At 32.8% G+C, this 24,514-nt stretch overlaps 1 protein-coding gene across 1 annotated transcript; it reads right to left on the reverse strand.

Moving 5' to 3' along the window:
- Positions 1–21,304: 21,304 nt before the first annotated feature.
- Positions 21,305–24,260, reverse strand: LOC124356276 (holotricin-3-like). Its single transcript, XM_046807460.1, has 2 exons — positions 24,117–24,260; positions 21,305–21,733 (listed from the first exon to the last, which is right to left on the reverse strand). The coding sequence occupies exons 1-2, from the start codon at positions 24,243–24,245 to the stop codon at positions 21,413–21,415; spliced, it is 450 nt and encodes a 149-aa protein (XP_046663416.1). The 5' UTR covers positions 24,246–24,260; the 3' UTR covers positions 21,305–21,412.
- Positions 24,261–24,514: the final 254 nt, after the last annotated feature.

Consider the following 24,514-nt stretch of genomic DNA (forward strand, 5'->3'; position numbering starts at 1 on the left):
CAATCGCGCATTAATTGCTTTTACTAAGTGATATAAGGACTTCGGTTCTTAAGATTTGCGTGCGAAGCCGTGGGTAACAGCTAGTTGTATATAATACATGATATATAAGACTTATTAGTTACTACCTACCTTTTTGTTTAATTAAATAACATTAGTAGAGGAGAGTTACACGAGTACGTGGGCAACGTAGGTATTATATAACCAATGAGGTATATATACAGAGTGTTCACAAAAGGGTGTCATAAACGTCTGTTAGTGATTTTATTCATAATTTTAACCAATAACTGTCAAATACACATATGTCGAGAATTGTACACTAAGATTTTGTATTTTTAATTAAAAAAACTATTATTTCTTAAACTAGTTAAACTTAAAAACAAAATTTGGTACATAGATTTAAATAGATAAGAGAAAATGTCTGTGTTATTTCTTTTTAATATTAACAAAATGGCGTCTGTTAAAGTCAAATAACACAAAAAACCAGTATAATTATAAAATATTTACTAAATAAACTGTTAAAACAATTTTATTACAATAACAACGATAACTTAAAAGGTATGCTTGCACAAGAAGGAAGCAGCAAACATTTTGTTGTTTGATATGCATCAATTGTACTACAACAGTTATAAAATAATTATAATATACCAAATATGTTGAAATTTTTATGAAAAATCCAACTGTAATTTTTTCTAAGAAATATTCTTGTCAAATCTTGTTCAAAACCGCTTGTGCATTGACTATTCAATAAAAGAAATACCATGTGGTTTTAATAACGTTTTTCAAATAGTTAATATCTGGTAAATTCTTTATAACTATACCTTTTTTTGCTATTTAACTTCAAGAAGATTCAATAGACGCCATTTTGTTAATACTAAAGGAAATAACACAATTCTTATTAATTTTACTTTTATTTATTCAAACCTATGTCCCAAATTTAGATTTTTAGTTTTAGAGATAATAATGTTTGTAAAAAATACAAATGGTGGCTAGCAACTAAACAAGACATTTCATGACCCATATTTATGTCATTTTTTTTTTGAAATGATAAGTACTATGAGCTTTTGTACTTATTGTACTTTTGAAGTTTGTGACACCATTTTGTAAACACCTTGTACATAATATAAAATAATTCGAATCTCAGAACGAACGCATCTTGGTCATATGTGTAACGTTATTACGCACTTGTATTGTTTATTGTTATTTTAGATCAATGGTTTCAATAAGTTAATTTTTTTCGACAAATTCATGCATAATCCGTATTTTAAAGTCCCGTGAAATTAATCAGTATTTAAGTTTACATTGCTATAATTTCAAATAGCTATAGTTTTTTTGCTGTTAATTCCAAATCTGTTTCATAAATGTTTTGCCTCATTAAAAGCCTTTTCGGCTATCTTTCTTTGTTGAAGAAAATGTAAATTTACGTCTTTATTCCTATCAAAAGTAAAACAAGGTTATTTGGAAGGTCCATAATGATATATGTATGAATGGAAAGTTAAATCATACTAGACAAAACACAAGTTAATTAAATAACTTATCATGGTTTATAGCCGCATTATTACAATGAAAACGTATACAAAAGTATCAATCATTGAGTTTTAACAGATTTGAGCTTCCCTTTCGAAATGTAAAAGTGGTGCAAATCACAATTAATTATTTGTCACGGTTAAGATGTGCATATATACAAGTATAGCACATTCTAGAACAAGCAATTTTATAGATATCGTAATAATATGAGACCTGAAGTTTTAAGATTAATTTCTGTGTTACGAACCCATGATAAAAATACAGAGTGTCCTAAAATTTCCAGGTCCCGTATTTGAATATCATAACTCAAATGCAAACACACATTGTAGATCATTAGGTATCTTCATTCTAAACATTTTAGTGAAGAAAAAATCTAATTATGTGTACTCATTTGGCAATAACAGTCGAATGTGTATACACAATCGTGTTTTTTTATTTTTTTATTAAGACTGCTGTAAATGAATAACAAAATGTTTTCGATAGTTTATGGCATAAGCTTTTCAAATGATATGGCTGTATTTTTCAAAAGTGTTCTACTTCTGTAATATTTAATTTTTTGAAATTGTAGAAATGCCCATAACTCAAAAATGTTAAATGTTAACGGGACCTCCTTCAATCTTGAACAATTGACAATAACATTAAAAATTTTCTATCTTTAACAATTGTAAAACGAGCAAATAAACTTTATTTAAGGGCAATAAATGAACGGTTGCATTGTCCTTTTAGTTAGGCAATTAAGAGGTAAAAAATAATACAATTTGTAATAACCTTTATTTACTATGATAATAATGTCACTTCAACACCACAAAAGTAATTTAATATAATCAGGTGTTATCTGTTTAGATTATCAGATATTTATGTGTGCCAAGATTCTATTGCATTATGCAGCTATTGTATTGAAGCTCCTTATAACGTTATATACTAGTGTTGAACGTTTTACTTTTAAAAATATAACTGTGATATTTTCTAAATATAGGAGTGTTTTCTTGCACCCACCCAAAAGGTTAAGAAGTGTATTGTATCGTTAAAATCTAACTGGTATATTCTTTTAGGAGTATACTATGAAAGCCCCACAACAATTAGTTAAGTACTCTTCACTTTTAATTTCTTATTCTAGTTTATTGTTCTCTTTGATGATTTTTATAGATTTGATTATAGAGATTGACCAAATTAATTAATTAAGGAGGTAATAACCGTTAGATACAGAAAACACAAACATATCACCAATAAATACTACTAAATGTAAATAATACAATACTCTTTACCAAATTATTTATTTATTGGACGACCCCTTTCGAGACCAAAAGTTTCATCATCAGGTGACTCCACAAATAAACATTTACATAATTTTGATTACAATTAAAATACTATATGGTCTAAATATGCAAATAAAAAAGTGTTGGAAAAGTATTGTATTATTTACATTTAGTAGTACTTATAAGTTTTTTTCAATTGCTCCAAGAGTCTTCTATATCACTAATAGTGTATTAGCATTGGAAGTATGCTAATTTTAAGTATTCTTGCTCTCTGGTGAGATAGACTAATAGACATTTACAACTTCAGTGAAAAAATATATATGTGATCGGCGGCTGAGTGTGCGATACGAAATAATTGAAATTCGGATTATCCTAAAGCAATGAATCTATTACAGCAAATTTATCAACGCTTGTCAGGTTATGCCAATATACTCATAAACTTTTCATTCATACTTGAGATGACTTGAGCCGTTTACTAATTTTTTTGAACAGATAACTAGTACATTTCCTTGTGTTACGGAAATTATACTGATTTTGAGTTGTCTAAACAGCTCACTGTCCTATTTATTACTTTTATGACCTTCTTTTAATGCTTACCCATTTATAACTTGCACAAGACCAATGGATTAATTAACAATTTAATGCAACTTTTATGAGCGTATTGGATTTAGAGACATTTTATGCTGATCATGTCTCATAGAAGATACGATGAAGTTGTTGAAGTCCATGAAAGCAGTAAATAAATCCACTCATAAAGGGTCTGCTCTGGAGAAGGCAAGGGTACATTTAAAAAACCCTGAGAAGACACAAGATGCATTTACATTGTTGATATTCTAAATATAAACCAGCAATATTCGTGTTTCGAGTTCTCTTTCGAGTTTAATTTAAAACCTCGATTGCTAAAAGCATCTCACTAAATTGATCACTAGAGATTAACGTTACTCTCTAGGGCAGTTGATTTAGAATAAACTGACCCTAACTAGTGTCTAATACCACATAAGCCGTTATTGTTGTGTTTGCACGAAAAATTAAATAAAAAACACCAAATTTAACGCGGAACACTAAACGTGTAAAAGGTGGAGTGACAGATCGAACGCGCAGGGAGTCGGGCTAGGACCGGTCTACTTGACCCAGTAACGAGTCCAGTCTGTTACCGTAAAAGTGAGGTTATGTAAGTCCCACGATGCACCGGTTACCGCAGCCAGTTGTTGGCTAAGAAACCGGTTTACACAGTCAATCAGCTGGGAGTACGCCAACAATACATCAGCTGACAGTCAAGGTCGTGCTTCTCAGGTCGGTCACCTCCTACACTCCGGAGTCAGTACTCTGCCTGACTTGTATTGGTACGGTGAAGGTCAACACTAGAGCAAATATTTTTTTCCAAGAATTACAACAGTTGTGATAATATATTAAAGACAATATACTCGTGTCTTACCTAAGATTAAGATCAAACGCTATTATTAAAAGAAATATAACTATTGAAATTGTTTTTATTTACATCTTGTGTGATCTGAAGCAGGAAAGCTTTGGAAAATTATAAGTAGATCGGACTGGAAGATTAAATTAGGACTAAAATCTTTCTTCAATATTATTAAACACTAGAATTTACTAACATGATAAATTAGTACAAAATGTACTGGTATCATATTAACAGTGGTTTTGGTGTACTAAGTATTTGATTTCTGTAGATTTTATTGTTCAAAATATAAGCGAAATTATCGTATGCCTGAGGTGTTGGGAGGGCCTCATTAAAGGTAGCACTTATTTATACAGGGTGGGCCGGGAGTAAAGGAAAAATTTTAACATTTAGACCTAAAAACAAAACAAAACTTTTATATAAACATATGTCTGGAAATGCTTCGTTAGTGAAATAAGACTAGCGAGTGGTTTCGTCCAAATGATAATACACCCGATGATGATGCTGTGTTTTTGGAGTGATAACACTAAGGATTAAATGAACACGGACTGAAACCGTTAGAATGGAAATTAATACCATTATTTGATAATTCCATATGAATTATAACCTGAAAAATTTAATAAACTAGGTCCCAGAACTGTAAATCTCATAGTTTGTAAATTAACTTGCTTTAAAACAAAAATATACTAATAACAATGTTAAGTTCAGCTCCAGTTCACTTTCCACTTAGTGCAGCGTCTGAAGTCTAACGCTGTGACAGATTTGACTTCTGGAATCTGGAATCCACATCCATCTGAAGAGATCAAAAATAGTCTGCGACGAAAAAGCTCACTTGTTCTCGTTGTGTACCTGATGAGACAATGAAAATACCACTTCATCTTAATTAATTTTTTTGTAGTCCAGGTGTCTCTGATGTCGAAACTATTTAGAGTGGTCGTTTCGAGCTTCTTCGTCGCAGACTGGCAGACTGTGGATTTCATAAAGATTTTCTTAATAGCTGGCACATTTCAGTTCTGACTATGAAAATCTACTAAGTCTGGCCCTGGAGATCATCTAGTGACCATGGTTCAGTTGACGGGTTCCTTCTAGTAATTAAATGTTTGCTACCAATCCTCCAATGAGTAATCAAGATTCACGTACTTTATTATTTCATTAATTATAATCTACTTTCACAAAGTATTCACTTTTGATCAGAGTATATTATGTAATCTGTACATTTCACAACAATAAAAGTAGATTTTTTTATACACGTAAAGCATGTTTGATAGCGTTATATATGTTTGTGTATATAGAGATAAATACTGATCCCTTACCTTCCATCCGAGTCTGGTTGTCATAGCTCATCAATATCTCCCTTACTCTTTGGATTTTATGAAACTTCAGGAGCCACAGGATCAGCAATAGGACCGCAGCTGAAATTATTCTTTTTGTCTTGTTTACAGATTGTTTTCGCCCTCCTCGTCGGAATCGCCGCAGCCGCCAGTTATGGAGGATACGAGAAACCTCAAGGGAAGGCAGAGTCCTACGCCAGCTTCTACTTAGTCTCCAAGAGCGTTCCTATCAAAGTCCCGGTTGTCTACAAAGAGCAGCAGAAGTCTTATGTACAGGAACAATACAAAGAAGAAGGACCTAAGTACGGGTACAATTTTGAAGAACCTAAGTATGAAGTAAACTATGAGCCCAAGTACGAAGTTAAGTATGTACCGAAGTACGAAGTCAAGTATGAACCAAAGTACTAGCTGAAGTAATAGAAAGAAAACAGGATATTTGCACATTGTAATTTATTCCATTTTATTATATGTTCATCCCATTAAATAAAGAAATAAACTACCAATAACAGCCATACAGCGTGTTTATTTCGTAGACTGTTAAAATTTAAAAGAAAAGAAAATACATCTATTTATCTTGTGTTTAGTAGTATATAAGAAAAATTAATTTCTTTTTTACATGTAAGCTAAACAAATTCTTAAAGTATAAATAATTTTGCACTTAATTATGTTGGTATACATATAAAACAAAGTTTGTATCCTCAGTACTTTGGAATAACTCTAGACCGAGATTTTAATGTTTAGAGTGATCGTAAAAAATTTGGATAAAGTCTATGGCTATCACAATCATTCAAAGAATCAATTTGGGAGAAAAATGCCATATTTCAGGATATTCATGTAATCTGAAACGATTACCTCCAGCAATTGCTGCAAATAAGGAGATTGAGGGAAATTTATAATTTGAATGGGATTTTAAAAGCCATTTTAGCTGTAAAATACTCTCACTATTTGATCAGTATTAAATAATAAAACATTAGGATTGATTTTGATCTGCCTCAACTTAAATATTGTTTTCTTACTGTAGGCACTTCTTAACTTTTAAGGTTATTCTTTATTTTGTATTGTAAAAATATTTTTTTTTAATGGACATCTAGTTTTAGTTTCTTAATTAAAGTAAATAAATTCTTCGTAAAACAATATATACGAATAATTCAATATTTAATTCTTATAAGAAAGTGACGTATAACACGTCAAAACTATGTACTATCAATAAAATGTTTCTTGAAATTACCACACATTGGTTATCCGGAGATACGCTCAAGAATGGTTTTATAGAACATTTTATGATATGAAAGTGTACCTTCTTGTTTATAATTTGGAAACGGACGGACTAGAAATGTTTGAATAATAATATACTATAGTTACTGTTTTATATTATTAGAGAGAGTTGTTGTTATTATAAGACACATTATCTTTCATATTTTATGAATTGCTTTTATCACAATGAACGGTGCAGACGAGTATTAGGTCAACGTATTAAAAAAGACAGGGATAATGCACAAATTTATTTTACAAACATGAAATGTAGCTGAAGAAACGATTAATAACAATGATATACTCAGTAGTGCTCGTCAGAATGGTCATCATGATGATGTCCATGATGATAATCATGAACAACTGGAATTTTGACAGGTACTTGATGTCCCACATGCAAATTGTAGTTCTGGTAAGACTCAGCAGGCTCGTGATGCTCGTAATGGTGCTCTGCAGACACGATTGCTGCTAGCAGCAGAACAGAGAGGATGGCCTGTAACATTGATAACATTGATAAGAAATTGATAATGTTAATTATGCCAAATGCCCAAGGGTCTGCAAACGTCAGGAGCTTCCAGATGACCAGATCTCCTAGAGCCCGGAAGTTTGTTAAGGTTTTCACTAAGTCTCTCTTCATGTTTGAAGTTGATCAACCAAATTTTTAGGTTGTTAATATTACAACCAAAGTAAAAGTCTGTGACGTTACTATATTGTTATATAGTAACGTCACAGACTTTTACTCTACAGTCTACTTTTACGTCACAGACTACTATTTGTTGTTACAAAGAGTAGTCCTTGTATGGAGGGTTGATTTAATGCAAATATTGAGTTAGCTCCATTGCACATTCTGCTTAGTGCAGTGTCCTAGTGCACTAAATTTTGCACCTGAAGAGACAAAGATAATACTCTGCATCTAGACTAAACTGAATAGCTACGTGGTAACCAAACTGAGCTATTTTGTAGCCTGAGTGTTTGAGCCTGTAACGATGCAAGGATATGTTTAAACATCTTCACCGCCAACGTTTTATGAATCTCTCCAAATGTGGACACCAAACGCAAGGAGTCATTCTGTACCTGTGTCAGTTTTCTGACGCTGCACTAAGCGGAATGTGAAATAGCGCTTACTCAATATTTGCTGATTAAGAATGTTCAAACATGCAAGTATTCGTTCATGATACGACGGTGTTTTTACAGAATTGGCTGCTCAAGAGTGATAATTCCTTTCGTTTTTTCTTAAAGTTTTGATAAAAACAATTGTAGTCTAGTAAGATTAGGAACAGAAAATCTAATATAGTTTATTATAAACCAAAATAATCTTCTAATTATGCCTTATTAGTTGAGCCAGCGAAATTCCCTATCACTTAAACTTTATGGCATCTTCACAAAATATGGAACCAGAACATCTTGTTTACTTTAAATTTAGAAAAGTGTAATTTCTATAGATATTTATAATAATATTTTCTATACATTAAACTAAGTACCTTTTAAACTATTTAATTATTTATCTATAATATTTGTAGCAATAATTATAAAATTATATGGATGCACACCCATGTCACCAAAATGATGATGATTAATTAATTAAAACGGACATAATTTGCTAGCTGGATCGTCAAGTACGAGTATTATGTGGTAGACTCCTTCCTTGATACCAAGAAAACATAAAAGAATTAGTTCACCTTTAGTTTTAAGCAAATAATAGGTATTGATATCGGAATACGATACCGCTGATAACCAAACACTTAGCGACAGCAATGTTTGAATCTGTCCACTCCAACAAAATTTAGACCTATGGAGTATACAAATACATGTGAATCTAATTTATGCTTGCTATAACTTAAGAATTTTTTGAAATTGTTCCTTCCAAAATTCTGTCAGAAAACACATTTAATATTTCTGGCTTGTTAACAAATTTTATTTCAATTTCCCTTTAGTTAATCCTTTTTAAGCATAGTATTCATATGTGTATTCCGAAATACCACCTACAAATACTCTTAAAATTAATTTAAAAAAATTAAATATTTACTGTGAAGTTGGCAATATTTTTGACAGCTGATCGAGACACAGAACAACGTTCCACTTAGTATTCCAGTATTTAATACGCAATCCCATTAGTAAATATCAGATGTCACTTTGTAATGCATAAAGTAATGACAAATAGTATTATTTAACTTTAATATAGATCGCAGCAGTGACATATTCGATTGTCTTGAATCTTGCATAATTAACAAATTTGCAAATGTATACGAATACGGCACTCGAAATTGGTTTCCTTAGACATTTTGGGACGATATAATTACAGCAGCTGAAGAAACAAAAACGGAGGCTCCGGTCACTAACATAACTCAACAGAAAATTGTCTGCTGTGACGCCGTGTGACTACAATTTGAGGAAACACACAAACGCAGTGAGTCCGTGACCGTATCGAATGGAGTCACAAAACAATACAGACTAAAATTAATGCAATTTTTTAAGACATAAAATTACCGAGAGGACATCGCATCCTTTTTCACTAATAAGATATACGATACTGATTAGGTATAAGAATATGATATAATTCCTTGGCGGAACCAAGAAAAAAAAGATGACACAGTGAACATGGATTGGGAAGGGAGAACATATGCTATACTGTTTCGTGTTTGCTGATATTCATACGTTTGTAATCCGAATACGGAGGATAAAGAATAATCCTAATTTTTTAGGGAATAAAAATAATCAAGAAAGATATAAATAAATCTCCTGAAGTTTTAAAAGTTTCATGCCTTTTTGAGTCTTCATCTTTTTGTGTATAGTAACGATTTTTCTAACTCAGAAAGTTGACGATTTTAAACTTCATTAGGCTTTAGAGTTCAACTATCTGTAAATTTTGCTCAAAAAATTATAATGAAAAGAATATTGTTTGTTGAGAGTATATTAATGTTTAATCATTGCTTTATATTGTTTACAAATATTTAGAGTCACAAACCTATCACCATAACAAAATGATCAAAAAAAGTCCTGAAGCTTATTTAAATGCAATAAATTTAAGAAATGTTGAAGTCTCACATCAGCTAAGATTAAAATTTAGGCAACTACATGGTCAAAATGTAACATAAGTCACTATTCATCCTTTTTAAATTTTATTTACTTTTGAAACTACATATATTCCACATAACAGCTGATGACATTCCCAGGAAGGTTCACTTCTGGCTGATTTATACCCTCCTGTTGAACCTAAACTGAGTACATAAAAACCGATGTGTTACTTATATTTGGATATCCTTGTGAATGTCCAGGTCTGACGCATCACTAACCGCAAAAGTCGAGATTCTAGGGTGCAGAGGTAGATAGATAGGTCTAGTCTACTGCGTAAGATGGTGGAGCTCCTAAGTGTCAAGCGTTCTTGCTAGCCTAGACATTACTGTATGCTACCCTTATCCTTCAGAACCTCCTATAACTCCGAAAGCAACGTAAAGATCCTGTTAGGATACCGTGAAATTTTTAAGCTTCTTGTCCTAATAGAACGAACGAAAAAACAACTGAAATTGTTGATTATGATATTCATTTTATTATAATTATAGATTTTTTCATTTGAGTTATGTCTAGTTTTATTCAGTGATGTTCAAGTAATATTTTTCACCATAAAGAACTGACTCGTATTACAAAACTCTTTGTAATAGCTTATCACATTGGAAGTGATAAAATCAGTGGTGCTTGATGTTGATTTTAGTTGAAATAGATTGTCATCAGTAAATATACCTATTTTTATAGAACTCAGAATATTGCACTATTTATTTCTCTACAAAAGTATATATATATATTGTTAATTAAGGCAAAAGAGCATACTTAAATTTTGGTCGAAAATATAATGAATTCCTACAAGCGCAAACCTTAAATAAAAGCCACCAGCAAGTTTGCTTAATCTCTGATGCACGAAATCTCTTAACATTTACTTGATATACATTATAAATGCCTACCAATCAACAAACATCCTATGGCATGACAGGATTACAGTATAAATTATATCAGTGCTTTCACTAAGAAATCTAAGTAATTTAACATAGTTGAAGTTTCACTGATATCGGTAAACAATTCAATCAGATATTGCTTTTGTTGCAGAGTGTATTTGTGTAGCACTATATACCGAAACCTTTATTTTTTTGTATATAGTGCAGAGAAATTTGATTCATTTCTTGGTTTTTTTAAAGTGTTTCAATCTCTGACTTCAGACCCCAAAAGACTGCCCTCCAAACAAGTTCATTATTATAAAATGGATCAGAAGATTGAAACATATTTCAGTCATAATTCCAACTAAATCTCTGTACTGTTTAAAATGCAATTTAATGTCCATGACCTCCTTGATATTTGTGCGAGCAAAGCTAGCTAGCATGGATAAGAGCTATTTATTTCAAACACTCAGTAACTAACTTATGACATTTTTTATGGTCTTTCTTTATGATAGCTTACATCTGTTTCTTTAAATAAACCTCAGGCCAATCCTCTATACAATCAACTCTGCTTTTTCATATGTTACCGATAAAAAATAACGAAAAGCGATCAAAAATACATTTATTGTAAATAACGACATTAAATGCCACAATATGTCTATTATGATTATGGAACTAAGAGTAAAAAATACTTAATAATATCTAATTTGCCGTTAACAAGAAAACCATAACAAGGAAAAAATGTTGTCCGGTTTTAATCCTTTTCTTAAAATTGAAAATAAAATTTGTGAATTTGTTTCTTTAACTTATTCACAGAAATATATTATCGTTCCTGAACATTTTATCAGAATCAATGAAGTATTTTTAATGCCGTGTTTACTAAACAAAACTAAACATTTATTATTAGGCAAAAATATTACATTGTTTATTTTATTTTGTATGGCTAAAATACTCACTAGTTTAGTCATGTTGTGGCTTGGTGGATGATCAGGACAGGTTCTGTGAAGGATCTGCAAGAGTAGCGTCTTATAATACTCCTGCTCGTCACACTTGGTTAGCCGTCTTTCATACCGCACGGGTCCCTGGTTGTTCGTTAATTTAACGCCCACAGATATCACACATAGACTTTCCCTTCACGTTGCCTCACGAAGATGAAATTAGCTAACTTATGCCAGCAAAGGACTGTGTACACTTACACGATATACGTGTTAACAGGTGAGATTGCCTTGAATTTTTACTTAAATTATATTATTTTCACTTATGGGAAATGATAAATTAACAATAACTATGTATCTTGTATTTAATGCTTTTACTTTCCTCTGTATCCTTTCTTAGCAGTTTTGTTGAGTTTTTGTAATTGTGTACACATAGTGTATCGGACCTCATAACCCACGGTAGTTTCTGCTCGTGGATGGTATTCAGATATTTTTACAGGTTCTGATGACTGTGTTTTAGTAATGGTATACACAGATTGTATCTGACCAAAAGGTTGTTTACTCAAGGATGGTATTAAAATATTTACACAGGTATTTATGACTGAGTTTTAATAATCTTGTGCACAGGATGTATCTGACTCCACACCCAAAGGTAGTTTTTCCTCAAGGAAGGTATTCATATATTTTTGCAGGTATTTTTATATATATATATATAATCATTTCTCTTAAGGGGAGTGGGAAGGGTAAAAAAAAAATTTTTTTTTAGATTTTCTATTTTTAATGCAGTTTTGTAGAATGAAACTTCTTCTTTAAGTATCTGCTTTTAGAAATTAAATACGATAACTCTAAATATACTTTTTTAAATATAACAACATAGTATGTTTTAAGTTTTTTGCTTTATGGTAGCGCCAGAGTAGGCCTCACTTTGTATAGTACTACTTACCACAAAACCATTTGGTGTGTTTTGATTTTGTTATGTTGGTAAGTACCACAGCCAGTACTGTCTACTGCTTAACATCTGTTTGTTTTTCTGAATTGTTTGTTTATATTACAACTGTTCTAGTCAACATAAACAAAATTAGTGTTTCGGAGTTTGTTTCGTTGTGAGTTTTATTCCTTGTGAGTTCAAGTCATTGTGTTGTGTTGTGTTTATAACAATGCCTCGTTTAAATGTATCTTATAAGAAGAAAAGTACTTTCAAAGGGAATAGGTACACAAAATTTCAATCAGTTGAATTAGTGGAATCACATACACCGAGTGTTGCCTCGGAGCCTAGGCCTAGCTCTATCACTACTCCTGAAGGCCTCAGTACTTCACAAAGACCAAGTTCTTCTTCAAAAAAAACTGAACTTCTCTGTTTATGACAGGTTTGAGCCCAAAGGTAATGGTAACTGTATTTTTAATGTAGACAAACTAAGTGAGGTTATAAAAGGTTTTGTGCGATGTAAACATTGCGGTGGCTATGACTGTGTTCGAATTGGCTGTGTCACAGGAAGAACGACATGGACTGTCTGTAAATGTTGACATTGAATGTTCAAAAATGTTCCACTGGAGTTCGTTTCAGGAACTCAGACCTCTGTGAAAACAATAAATATGACATAAAACCTACGATTTATTTATGGTATGAGAAACTATTGGCCGGGGTCTTAGCGCAGGCAATATTCTTTGTTCACTTCTTGATCTACCATCTCCACCTCAAAAGTATTCTGTATACGCAACAAACACTAAATACAGCTGTAGAAGCATGTGCTAAAGATAGTATGGCCCTAGCACGAGAAGAAGCAGTCACAGAAAATGGTGGTAATTTCTGACTTGGCAGTAGCGTTGGATGGGTCGTGGCAGAAGCGCGGCCACACATCTAAAAATGGAATTATGTCTGTTACTAGTGTAGACACTACCAAAGTTCTTGACATGCATGTTATTGTCTAAGTTTTGCCATACTTGCACTATGGCTGAAAATACTAAGCAAGTTCCTAAGGCTCATGTATGCACAAAAAATTTCCAAGGTTCAAGTGGTACAATGGAGGTTAGTGGTGCGGTTTAAAGCTGTTTTACGACTCTGTTGATCACGGTGTGCGATACGTAAAGTATTTAGGAGACGGTGATAGTAAGGGCTATCAGACAGTTGTTTCTGAACAGCCGTATGGTAAAGATGTAAAGATAGAAAAGCTTGAGTGTATCGGCCACATACAAAAACGAATGGGGACGAGACTTCGGCAGCTAAAAAGGGATTATAAAAGGCAAAATGTTGGATGACGGTAAAAAGATTGGAGGTAAAAAATAGGCTCACTGATCTAGATATTGACAAGTTGCAGACATATTATGGATTAGCCATTAGACGAGCAGTGTCGGATAACACTGGAGTACAAGGCATGAGAAGGAATATATGGGGCCATATATTTCCATAAGCTGTCGACCGACAAAACTCCCCAACATGGCCTATGCCCCAAAGGGAGCTGATTCTTGGTGTGCCTATAATAAATCAAAAGAACTGAAAGCAGTCTTATAGCCATAATCACAGCATTCCTGAAGCTATCTTACTTGCCATGAAAAAAATATTTACTGACTTGTCAAATTCCTGACCTTTTTAGAAAAGTGCCTTCATGGCCAAACACAAAAACCAGAATGAAAGTTTTAATAACATAGTTTGGTCAAAAAATTCCAAAAAACACAGATACTTTTGAAGCTTGGTGCCAATGATGCAGTTTTAACCTTCAATGATGGTTATTCCAGTAAGTTGAGGGTGTTTGATAAATTAGGACTAAAAATGTCTAAAAAGTCGGTCGACGCAATTCGCACCATGGACAGAATAAGATTGAAGAAGAAAGCAGAAAAGGCAACAGAAGAAATGTCAAAAGCAGCTTAGACAGGCCAGGAGAGCTAAGAGGTAGCTGCAAGAAGACAAGGAAATGGATGCTGATGATCCAGATTATGGTGCAGGACTCTTCTAAGCAGAACTGTGAGTAGATTTTCTTTAACGCTCGTTAACCGAAAATTTGATTTTTTTTGTACATAGGTACATTTTTCTCAGGAACTATAAAAGATACAGGGTTGAAATTTTTTATGCATGTACACCTACATAATACCAAGTAACAGCACTAGAATTATAACATTTAAATTTGTAGTTGCTGAGAAAAAAAAATTTATGTAAAAAAAGTTAGTAAGAAATAGCATATTAAAAAAAAAATGTTTTTTCAACAATTAAAAAAGATATTAAAATAATTCTAGTAGTGTAGCTTTACAATACATAGAGGTATACAGATATAAAATTCCAACTCAATATCTCTTATAGTTCCTGAGAAAAGTGTACCTAAAGTTCACAAATTTAACATGGCGGGTATAGGGCCTTCCCACTCCCCTTAAGAAGAATTGATTTATATTAAGGGCTACTTTTTAAATGCCATAATACTTGTTATTGTGTTAAAAACATAGTCCTTCAGACATAAGTTGTAACCTTTGGATCTATTGACACCACTCTTCGTATATATCAGTAGATTTATGGAATGGATCAGTAAGAACATGGAAAACTGCTTGATATAAGTTCTCTTAAGTCTCTAATAAAAGCTTTCCACGATCGATATGTGTGCTTTTCTGATACCATAGATGTCATAGTGACTTACAGTTCACAATGAAACGTTCAAATTGCTTAGTTCATAAGAATAAAAAAACCACGTTAATTTAAACAGTGATCGACGTAAAAATAGTATTTAAGCATACTATTTACAAAAAGAAACTGTTGTTGTTTTAAAAGCTTTATTTACATTATAATAGGAGTGATGGTAAATTCGTTGATATCAATGCACAATTTTTCTAAGAAAATAGTAAATTCCATTGAATTTGGTTCATGAATTTTCAATAGCAAGCTAAACAATTTAGCTTGTCTAAGTTATAGACTCTCAATCCGCTTGTACTGCCAGTGAGTAGAATGCAGATATATACATTATAATTGATTAGAACCAAAGAGGGAAGTTGATTTTTTATCCTCCCAGTTAGAATAAGACTGATAGAATAGTATTTTCCTATTTTGTAATACAGATAATGTATTATAGACGTTCTTAAATCTCTGACTGTAACATCTCTATCTAAAAAGAGAATATGTCACAGCTCTTGAATAGGAATGAAGTAGTCCACGTGCAGAGAAGCCATTCGTCTCAAATGCAATGCACTTGAAGTACCGCTTCCATTACTGCTTGGGTAGATTATTTGGGTATTCTACTTCAAGAAGTAATTTTTTTCATGGTTGTGTGTCTAAATTAGTCTCGAGAAAACTAAGCCGATCTAAGTAGAATAACAAGAAAAAAATATTATGGTCTTTACCACAATTACTGTCTTAAGATCAACCAAAAATCTAAGGTTCGTATGCCACACCACAAGCCATAGCCTTCATTGAAGTTGCATATAGAATTTCAAATATATAGCTCATTTCATTCTCTAGAAGAGCTGCTAGATGACAGTTAGACAGACAGTTATAAAAAAAGATGTGAAATCTTTATCGATTATATTATGATTATATCGACATGATAAATTTAGATTTTTTCATTAATTTGGTTTCACAGCAGTTTTCAAACAATTTAAGTTTACCCACCAAGTCTCAATAAAATGATGTTGTAAGTATTGGGATAGTTGGGCTGTATGTGTTAATATTTGTAGTATCGATATTGTTTATTTCTTATTATGCTATTTTCTCGTTGCCATCATGGGTAACTATTAGATAAATGTAAAAATATTCGATAAAGCTCAGCCAAATCCCATAAAGTGACATCCACCATCATCAAACTCAGTGTTTTTCGTCTATAAATGAAGCTTCACGCAGAATTTAAAGTCTGTAAGTCAGTTCATTTTCAAGATATCATGCGGGCAGACTGGCAAACAGATAGACATAAATGAAATATTTCCAGCTCCACGATTGGTAGGCTTTGTAGAAACTCAGCTAACAAAGAAGGAGTATGAGACACCATGTGTCACTTCACAGGCTTCACTGACATTGCATGCTCAATTTCAAGTCTATATCCATGTAATTCTCAAAATCCTCAGCGGAAATATTGGCAGATATCAAGCCATACGCAAAAGAAATGTTTTACACCCATTTGCATCAGAAAAGAGTAATGGGTTAAGCCTACTAAGACTTTAATCACTCCTCAGTGAAATTCTATTGTTGAACACGCACCATCATATAACTCTTTCTTTTGTCTTAGGACAAATGGGTGGATAGTAGATCTCTCCGGATATCTTGCCACACAGTACATACAAATTGTTGTTCATTAATATATCTTTCATAGCAGTGTATAGGTAATAAAAGTTCCGGTGAGCTAGGTAGGGCAATACAACGCAAGAGTGCATAGAAATACAATCTTGTCTTATCAACGAGTTTTTTTTTCTCTATGAGTAAAAGTGTAGATGCACGTGTTATAATCTCACATGTCAAAACCTCATATGGTTGTCCTTAGTTTGTTTTCAAATTATTTATTCTACTGTTGTTAGTAGCCGTCATGGTTACGTATGAGACCAATGTAAAAATATTCGCTAATGCTCAGCCAAATCCCATGGAGTGATTTGTATCATCATCGAACTATTGCTCATATAGAAATAAAGCTTCTTGCAAAATTTCAGGTCTATAGGTCAGTCCATTTTCGAGCTATCGTGAAGACAGTCAGAAATGAAAGTTATATTTAATTATTTATTTACATAATCAGGCACGCCTTGTATAAGCACAAGTGTAAAAAGCCAAAGAATCGTTAAACATCAAAGTCGCTGTGACTATAAAGGTATGCATCTTATTGATAAAATCACATGCAAATTAAATCTGCACAATTCAGAATTAATAAGTTATTAAGAAGGAAGAACATAGCCCTTAACAGTTATGGCTTGTTAGGGACTAAGTGCGATCTGACTAAGTCATGTATTCTGAAATACTAAGAAACATTCTTTGAAAAGGTATTGCAAAAGAAGATTCTGGACTTTTTATAAGATTATGATTCTTTCAAGTGAAGTGGCAGGTAACTAAACAGAGTAGTACATGAGAAGTATGGGAAATGTTGATACAATGTAGTCTGTTGTAGGATCCTTGTAAAGTGTTCGTGAGTATGATAATTGAAAAAGTATTGGGCGAAGTATTGATCCATGCGGAATACTAGATAACACAGTTTGATAAGCACTTTCGATTTCATCTATTGTCATCTTTTGGCGAAGATTCAATTAGGTACTAATCCAGCTCAACGCTTTTACAGTGAGTAGGTAGAAACGCAGTTTTTTAAATTAAAATGTCATAATTTACTGTCTCGAACGCACTGGATAGGTTGCAGGACAGCAAACCAACAGCAACAGCAAACCGCGACCTATCCACGGCGTCCGACAGTCGATCAATCAAATCAAATATTGCATTTGCAGTGCTTTTCCCTTTTCGGAAGTCAAACTGGTATGGGCTAAAACAGTGTTCTGGTCTAAATAAGTAAGTATATATTATTTAAAAAATTACTCTTTAAAAAATCTTTGATAAGGTTCATAACTGAGAAATCGGTCAGGAATTATTAAGATTACTTCCAATGGTGTTTTTTTGGGATCGGTCTGACAATTGAAAACTTTACCGAATCGAAGAATTTACCTTCAATCATAGAGCAATTGATCAGATACGAAAGAGCATTATGCAAATTGTGCATTCATTCATTTACCAAAAATGGAGAGATTTCATCCCAACCCATTGACTTCTTGGGCTGTAAAGACTTAATTGCACTAAGTACCTCCCGCTCTGAGGCTGTTTCAGTAAATTAGTTTTAAAGCTTCAGCACTATCATAGGTAATGATTAGATTTTGGCAAACATTTATAAAATGGTTATTCAAAAGAGAAGCAAATAGACTTTTATCTGTGTAAGTGATATTATTAACAATAATTTCATCGAGGTCGTGATTTTAAGGTGCCAGTTTATTTCCATACTACCTCACAAAGATGTTTTAACTTATTTTCGATTTTAATACTAAAACTACTGTTAAATATAATCCTAGGTGATTTAACACATTTCTTACAGATATTATTATATTTACAAACATATATATTTGTATATCTGCATTCTTTTACCACTTACTTAGTTCATGAAATTTTTTCTTTGGATGGAAATATTTTTACCTTTAGTCATCCAGGCTCTTTCGATGTGATATTTATATACGTTATTCGCTCGAAAATGTATAGAACAGATAAAAAACTTCTAACTATTTCCATTGTATAAAAATATAAAAAATGCTTAAAATTATCATTCAAATTTCCACTTGGAATATCAGAGAAAGCTGACTTCCAAGACACTGACCCAAAGTTTAAATTTAAACTTTCTACATTGGATTTAGAAAACATCGACTAAAACCAAGTGATTTTGGTGCACTTTCTTTGTCTGAGAAAATATCAGTATTATAAGCCAAAGATTGAACTAGGTGGTCAGAAGCCCACTTTCATGAACCTCTGTACTTTCTGGTATAACATTTGTTAATATACGTATTATTAATGCATGTCTGAGAGGTAGAGGTTATTATAGTGGGAACGAGAACTGTAGCCTCTAAACTATATGCTCTTAACATGTTTAAATACTCAGAAATAAAAGTAATATCCGTTTAAGTAACTATATTACAGTCTGCAGTGAGCAAAATAAAATCATTTTTATACTTACTTCAAGCGAGTTTTAGTAATTTACTAATGCGACATGAAAACTGTGTTTATCACTTTTGGCGGTTGTTTCAAACATATAATTATTACAGTTTTACGACGTCTAATAAGAACAGCACAGCATTCAAACATCCATTCTCTTGAAATACAACACAAGTCCTGAGCAGGATAAATAGAGACCAGACCTAATGAGGATAAACATTCCACCACTTGTCGTATTGCTCGATAAGTAGAGAATGAAGGAAACAGGATTTTTCCAGACATTTGCCATTGTTCAATGACACAAAAAATCAGTAACGTAGGTTTTGAGATCTGCAATCTGATCACTTCTTCAAGTAAATAAGTAACCTGACACATAATTATAAACTAGGTAAAAATAAACAAATTATACCAGAACGTTGTGACACGCAAGCTTGTCACAACGCTTATCACAGGAACGTCAAGTCAGAAATCACAACCACCATGTTGTGCGTCAACTTCACTAAGTCTAAAACATGCACTTGATACAAAACAAAACATTAACTGTTTGAACTGAACTATAAAATACAGATCAAAATAGGTCTGCATTCGCCGGACAACCACCTCAGTCGTAGGGCTGACTCAATCCTAATATGTTGTACAAGATAGAACAAGATAGATTTTCTCTGAATTATCATTGGCAAGAGTGTGATGCCCCTCAAGACCCTTTTCCTTGAAACACAATGATATGCAACACTATGATCCATTAAATCTCTACGACTATTTCCTACTGTACACATAAAAAAGGCGAGTTAACATTTAAAAAAGATCCAAAGTAAAAACTCCTTTAAAGACTCGATGCCGGATGGAACTATCGTCAAAGAACCGGAAATAATACTGGAATCGTTAGTCTGCTGCTGGTCCTCCACATCGTCATCGTCATCGTGAGCAGAGTGAAGGCCGAGACCGGCTTCCGAGAATAGCATCGTTTCTTGAGGTACTGTCAATGATTTGTAAAGTCCGGTCTTAGCAGCACATATATGTCTAATAAGTACAAACACTTGAAAAAAAAAAACGCTCGAGTCACCAACAAACCTTAAGATTTTAGACTATAATAGCTCTCGCTAACGCTCAGAAGGAGGCTTTTTAGGCTTTTTTAACGCGATGGAAACATTTTTTTAGTAAACATAAACTATTTTTGAGTATCAAGGACATACTTGAACCAAGACAATTATCAAGAGCAGTATTGGCCGAAGATTCTGAAAGACAGTTCCGGTCTTACAAGCTTGAACGTTGTTTACAACACATCAACCATCGATTCTTCTCTCTCAAACGGTAATAAAGCATTATATTTATAATAAAATATACTGCTGAATCGCCGTTTAATGAAACCTCTCGATCAAATCTTTGAAATTGTATTAAAGGTCACACAAGTAACGCTATACCGGACAGATTTTGCAATAATGCTTAATCTATGGAAATAGAAGATAATCCTGTTTTGAATTTTTACAAAGTCTTTTGTTGTGTTTGTGCTGATCAACATTCCTTCCTGATCACTTGTGAGTGACCGCCACATTACTTACTGCTCTTTAAATTGATTTGATAAATTTCCTTTGGATTGTTCTGAAAACTGTTGCGATTAAAAAAGGAGTTAGGAGTATATTAGACCAAGTACCTCGTAATAGGCTTCGCCACGAAAGAATGAGAAATATATTATGAAGGGGCATACACCGTTATCTAATTTACATATGTGAAAACTATAGTTCATGCAACATTGAACTTATACCTCTTGTTGTTCTCTCCATTCAATACAGAGACGTGCACCATAATCGAACTTGATTTTTGCATACGTGGAAATGAAGCTCATTGTCGATCCCATCCAACCACCTACACTTCTTCATAGTCTTAGGTATTAGTCTTTGAAGTAGTCTTTTGATAACCTAGTATTTGATAGTCTCGTTAACAAGGATAGTATGTTATCTTGTTGGGAGATCATAATCATTAATTTAAAACTTAATAAATGATATGGAATGAATGGAGGTTAATATACAGAACGCATTTTTTTAGAAAATAAATTTTAATGTGCCAATTTAAGTTATTAAATAAGTGAAATAAATAATTTAGATGGCCGTATGAAGAAGAAAGATGATATCAGGTCATAGTTGTTCAATAATGACCGGACTGGTAGCCATAGCTAGGCTGGCTGTGGTAGGCAGGGACCTTGACGGGAACCTGGTGTCCGACCTCAAGATGGAAGTTCTGGTAGGAAGAAGCTCCCTTTCCGTAGTCTCCACCATAGGAGCCTCCGTGTCCGTAAGAACCGCCCTTTCCATAGGAACCACTGTGTCCATAGGAAGCTCCTCCATAAGAACCACCTCCATAAGAACCGCCTCCATAAGAACCGCCTCCATAAGAACCTCCGTGACCGTATGAGCTGCCTCCGTACTGGGCGGAAACGGCGGCCACCACCAGGAGAACGACGAGAGCCTGAGGAAGCATTAAAGTTATTGCTTGTAGTTTGCATATTATTCTTATTATCTTATTCTAATCTATGATCACTTACTACTGTAGTTTATACTTAAATCGGACATTTTTATGAAAATTTCACATCTATTACTGCACTTTTAAATGATACAAACCTTTAAAAAGTCGTATGAGAGCAGCTTTAAGATAATGAATAATTCACACAAAATATTTCAAAAATAGGTTTTTTTAAGGAGTGGACTGGTATTGATTATCAGTGAACTTGCTATGAAGAATTAAATGAAAATCTTCTAAAGATTTGGAAACTATTTTAATATTACTAAATGTAAAGAATACATAACATTTCAAATTTATTATTTTTTCGAGCGAGGCCTTTCGAAACCGAAGGTTTTCCTTATCAGGCACTCCATAGTAAGGCCTTCGATTTCGAAAGGCTTCGCTCGAAAAATAAATACATTGTAAATGTTATGTATTCTTTACATTTAGTAATATTCATAAGTTTATCCAATTGCTCCAAGAGTCTTCAACTATTTTAAAATTTGCATATACACAAGGTTTAAATATTAGATATAAGACAAATTTTAACTTTTGAAATATTGATCAGTTTAAAGTTATGATTTGCTGGGCGACAACTAATTAACTTTTAATAAAATCTCATATTCGATATTCAGAGTAATTTGTAATGACGACCTGGAACCGGTTCAGTTGCTGGTGAAAGGACCAAAACTGTTAACCTATAACACAAGTGGTTGTTAACTAGTTGCATTATAGGCACAAAATATTAAAATAACCTGTTTGGACTGTAACAGCTTTATAAAACTGGAAGAATGAGATCATAAAATTTAAATAAAACAATTTTATGTGCCTGAACTGAGAACACTAAACGTGAGAGGGCCTTTTTATTTTTGATCAGTAATTTTTCACGAGAGGAGGAAATTCTCACATGTGAATTTATCAACAAATAGAACATTTTAATTTGTCATAAAAATGACCTCAAGTTTTGAGATCTAATTTGAAGTATACACAATACTGATATCAGGAAAAGTGCCAATTATTATAATGAAGCCATGTAAATTTAATTGTGAACACCATTAAATTTCACACCCATTTGATTTATATTTATGTTGCAAGCTGTACATAGCATTGGAAAAACTTGAATGGTTATAGAATTTATGAAAGATCTTTTCGACAGGTTTTAAAACACTCAGCGTTGTTATAATGTTCAAACAGAATGTTTAGAATTAAAAACAAATAAACAAGCCTATTAATTATCTAAAACAGATTTAATACGGTGCTTTTACACTTCTACATAACTTTGTTTATTTCGTTTTTAGTAATATTTAAGAAAAGTTATGAAAAGTTGTAAAGAAAGTTAAATAGAGAGATTTAAAATGTTCTTCTTTATTTATTATTATTATTATTTTATCATTATAGCAACTTTGTGGACAATAATTTTACTTTATGCCCAACCCTTTAGTTAGAGTTAGCTCTGGTTAACGCTAGCTAACGAATAACACATTATTTAAGAGCTTCGTGAATCAAACATTTGGAATAGGAATTAGGACCGTGACCTGACATTGGAGTTCGCAGACCCAAGTCATTAATGTGAATAGTCGTAGACTAATGCATTAAAAAGAAACCTACCCTGGGACTATAAGCAAAATGGACATTTTAAACATCAGGGTTTACTGATGTCTCTAACAAATATAGCATGACAAACTCCAATCACAGCGGTAGTAATATCTATAACAATACGTCTGAGTTAGTTTGATTGCAATTAATTCAAGTATTGTAACAAATCTTATATCCAAAAGTTTTAAAAAGAAACTAATATATCATATTTAATTTTCACTGTAATCTCTGTGTTCCTTTAAAAAATTATTTCTGACTAATTAAACAAACAAGTCACCCAAAGCAAAAGTTTGTTGTAAGTAGCAAATGTGTTTATCTGTTATGATTTTATTACAGAACACAGTACCATAGACTTTTATGTAAACCAATTTATTTATCTTTTTCAGTACATCACATTTTTTATCACCGATCCGTAAATATGATCAATAAATCGAGATATGTTTTAATTTTTATTCAGTTTTCGACATAAGAAAACATATTAAACATATTTCTAAGATGAGAATGTTAGAAAACGAATGGCAGTGGGGCTTATGGTCTCCTAAAGGGTTTAAAATCCTGAAAATAAACATTTTTCCATCAGTTCAAAGAATTAAATCTCCTCCGAAAATACTTTAAATGCCACCGAATTTGAATTAGAATTTCTTTGAATACTAAGATCAAATATAATTATTGACAACACACAATGAAATAGTAGTTTGAAGTGTTGAAGTACATTTTTAAAAATAAAATGTTTGACAAAAGCACTTATACTCACGATCTTGATCATGTTGATAGTTGTTGATGGATTATACTGAGTATAACTGACGAGTGATGGCAGTGGATAGCTTATATAGCGCCCCACACACGGCCTGCGCCGCCCTACAACTTTCAGCTTCACAGTCATTATCTGGCCGGGGCCGGGGCCGAGTCGGTGACAGGTTTTGGTGCACCAGATAAAAACTTGCACACAAAAACAAACAAATGGTCATAAAGCATTCGAAATTCGTTGCGTGAGAGAGGAGTCGAAAAACATTCTTTAACGTTCTAACATAATTAGGCTGCAATATGGTTTAGCAATGACTTTTCCCTTGACATTTGTATTGTTTAAAGTAGCAACCTTTGTAATTTAAAGCAGACGGCCACTAATTCCTTATAGAAATATGGGTATTTAGA

This window comes from Homalodisca vitripennis, chromosome 2 (assembly GCF_021130785.1).
Source record: "Homalodisca vitripennis isolate AUS2020 chromosome 2, UT_GWSS_2.1, whole genome shotgun sequence".
In the NCBI taxonomy this organism is placed as follows: Eukaryota; Metazoa; Arthropoda; class Insecta; order Hemiptera; family Cicadellidae; genus Homalodisca; species Homalodisca vitripennis.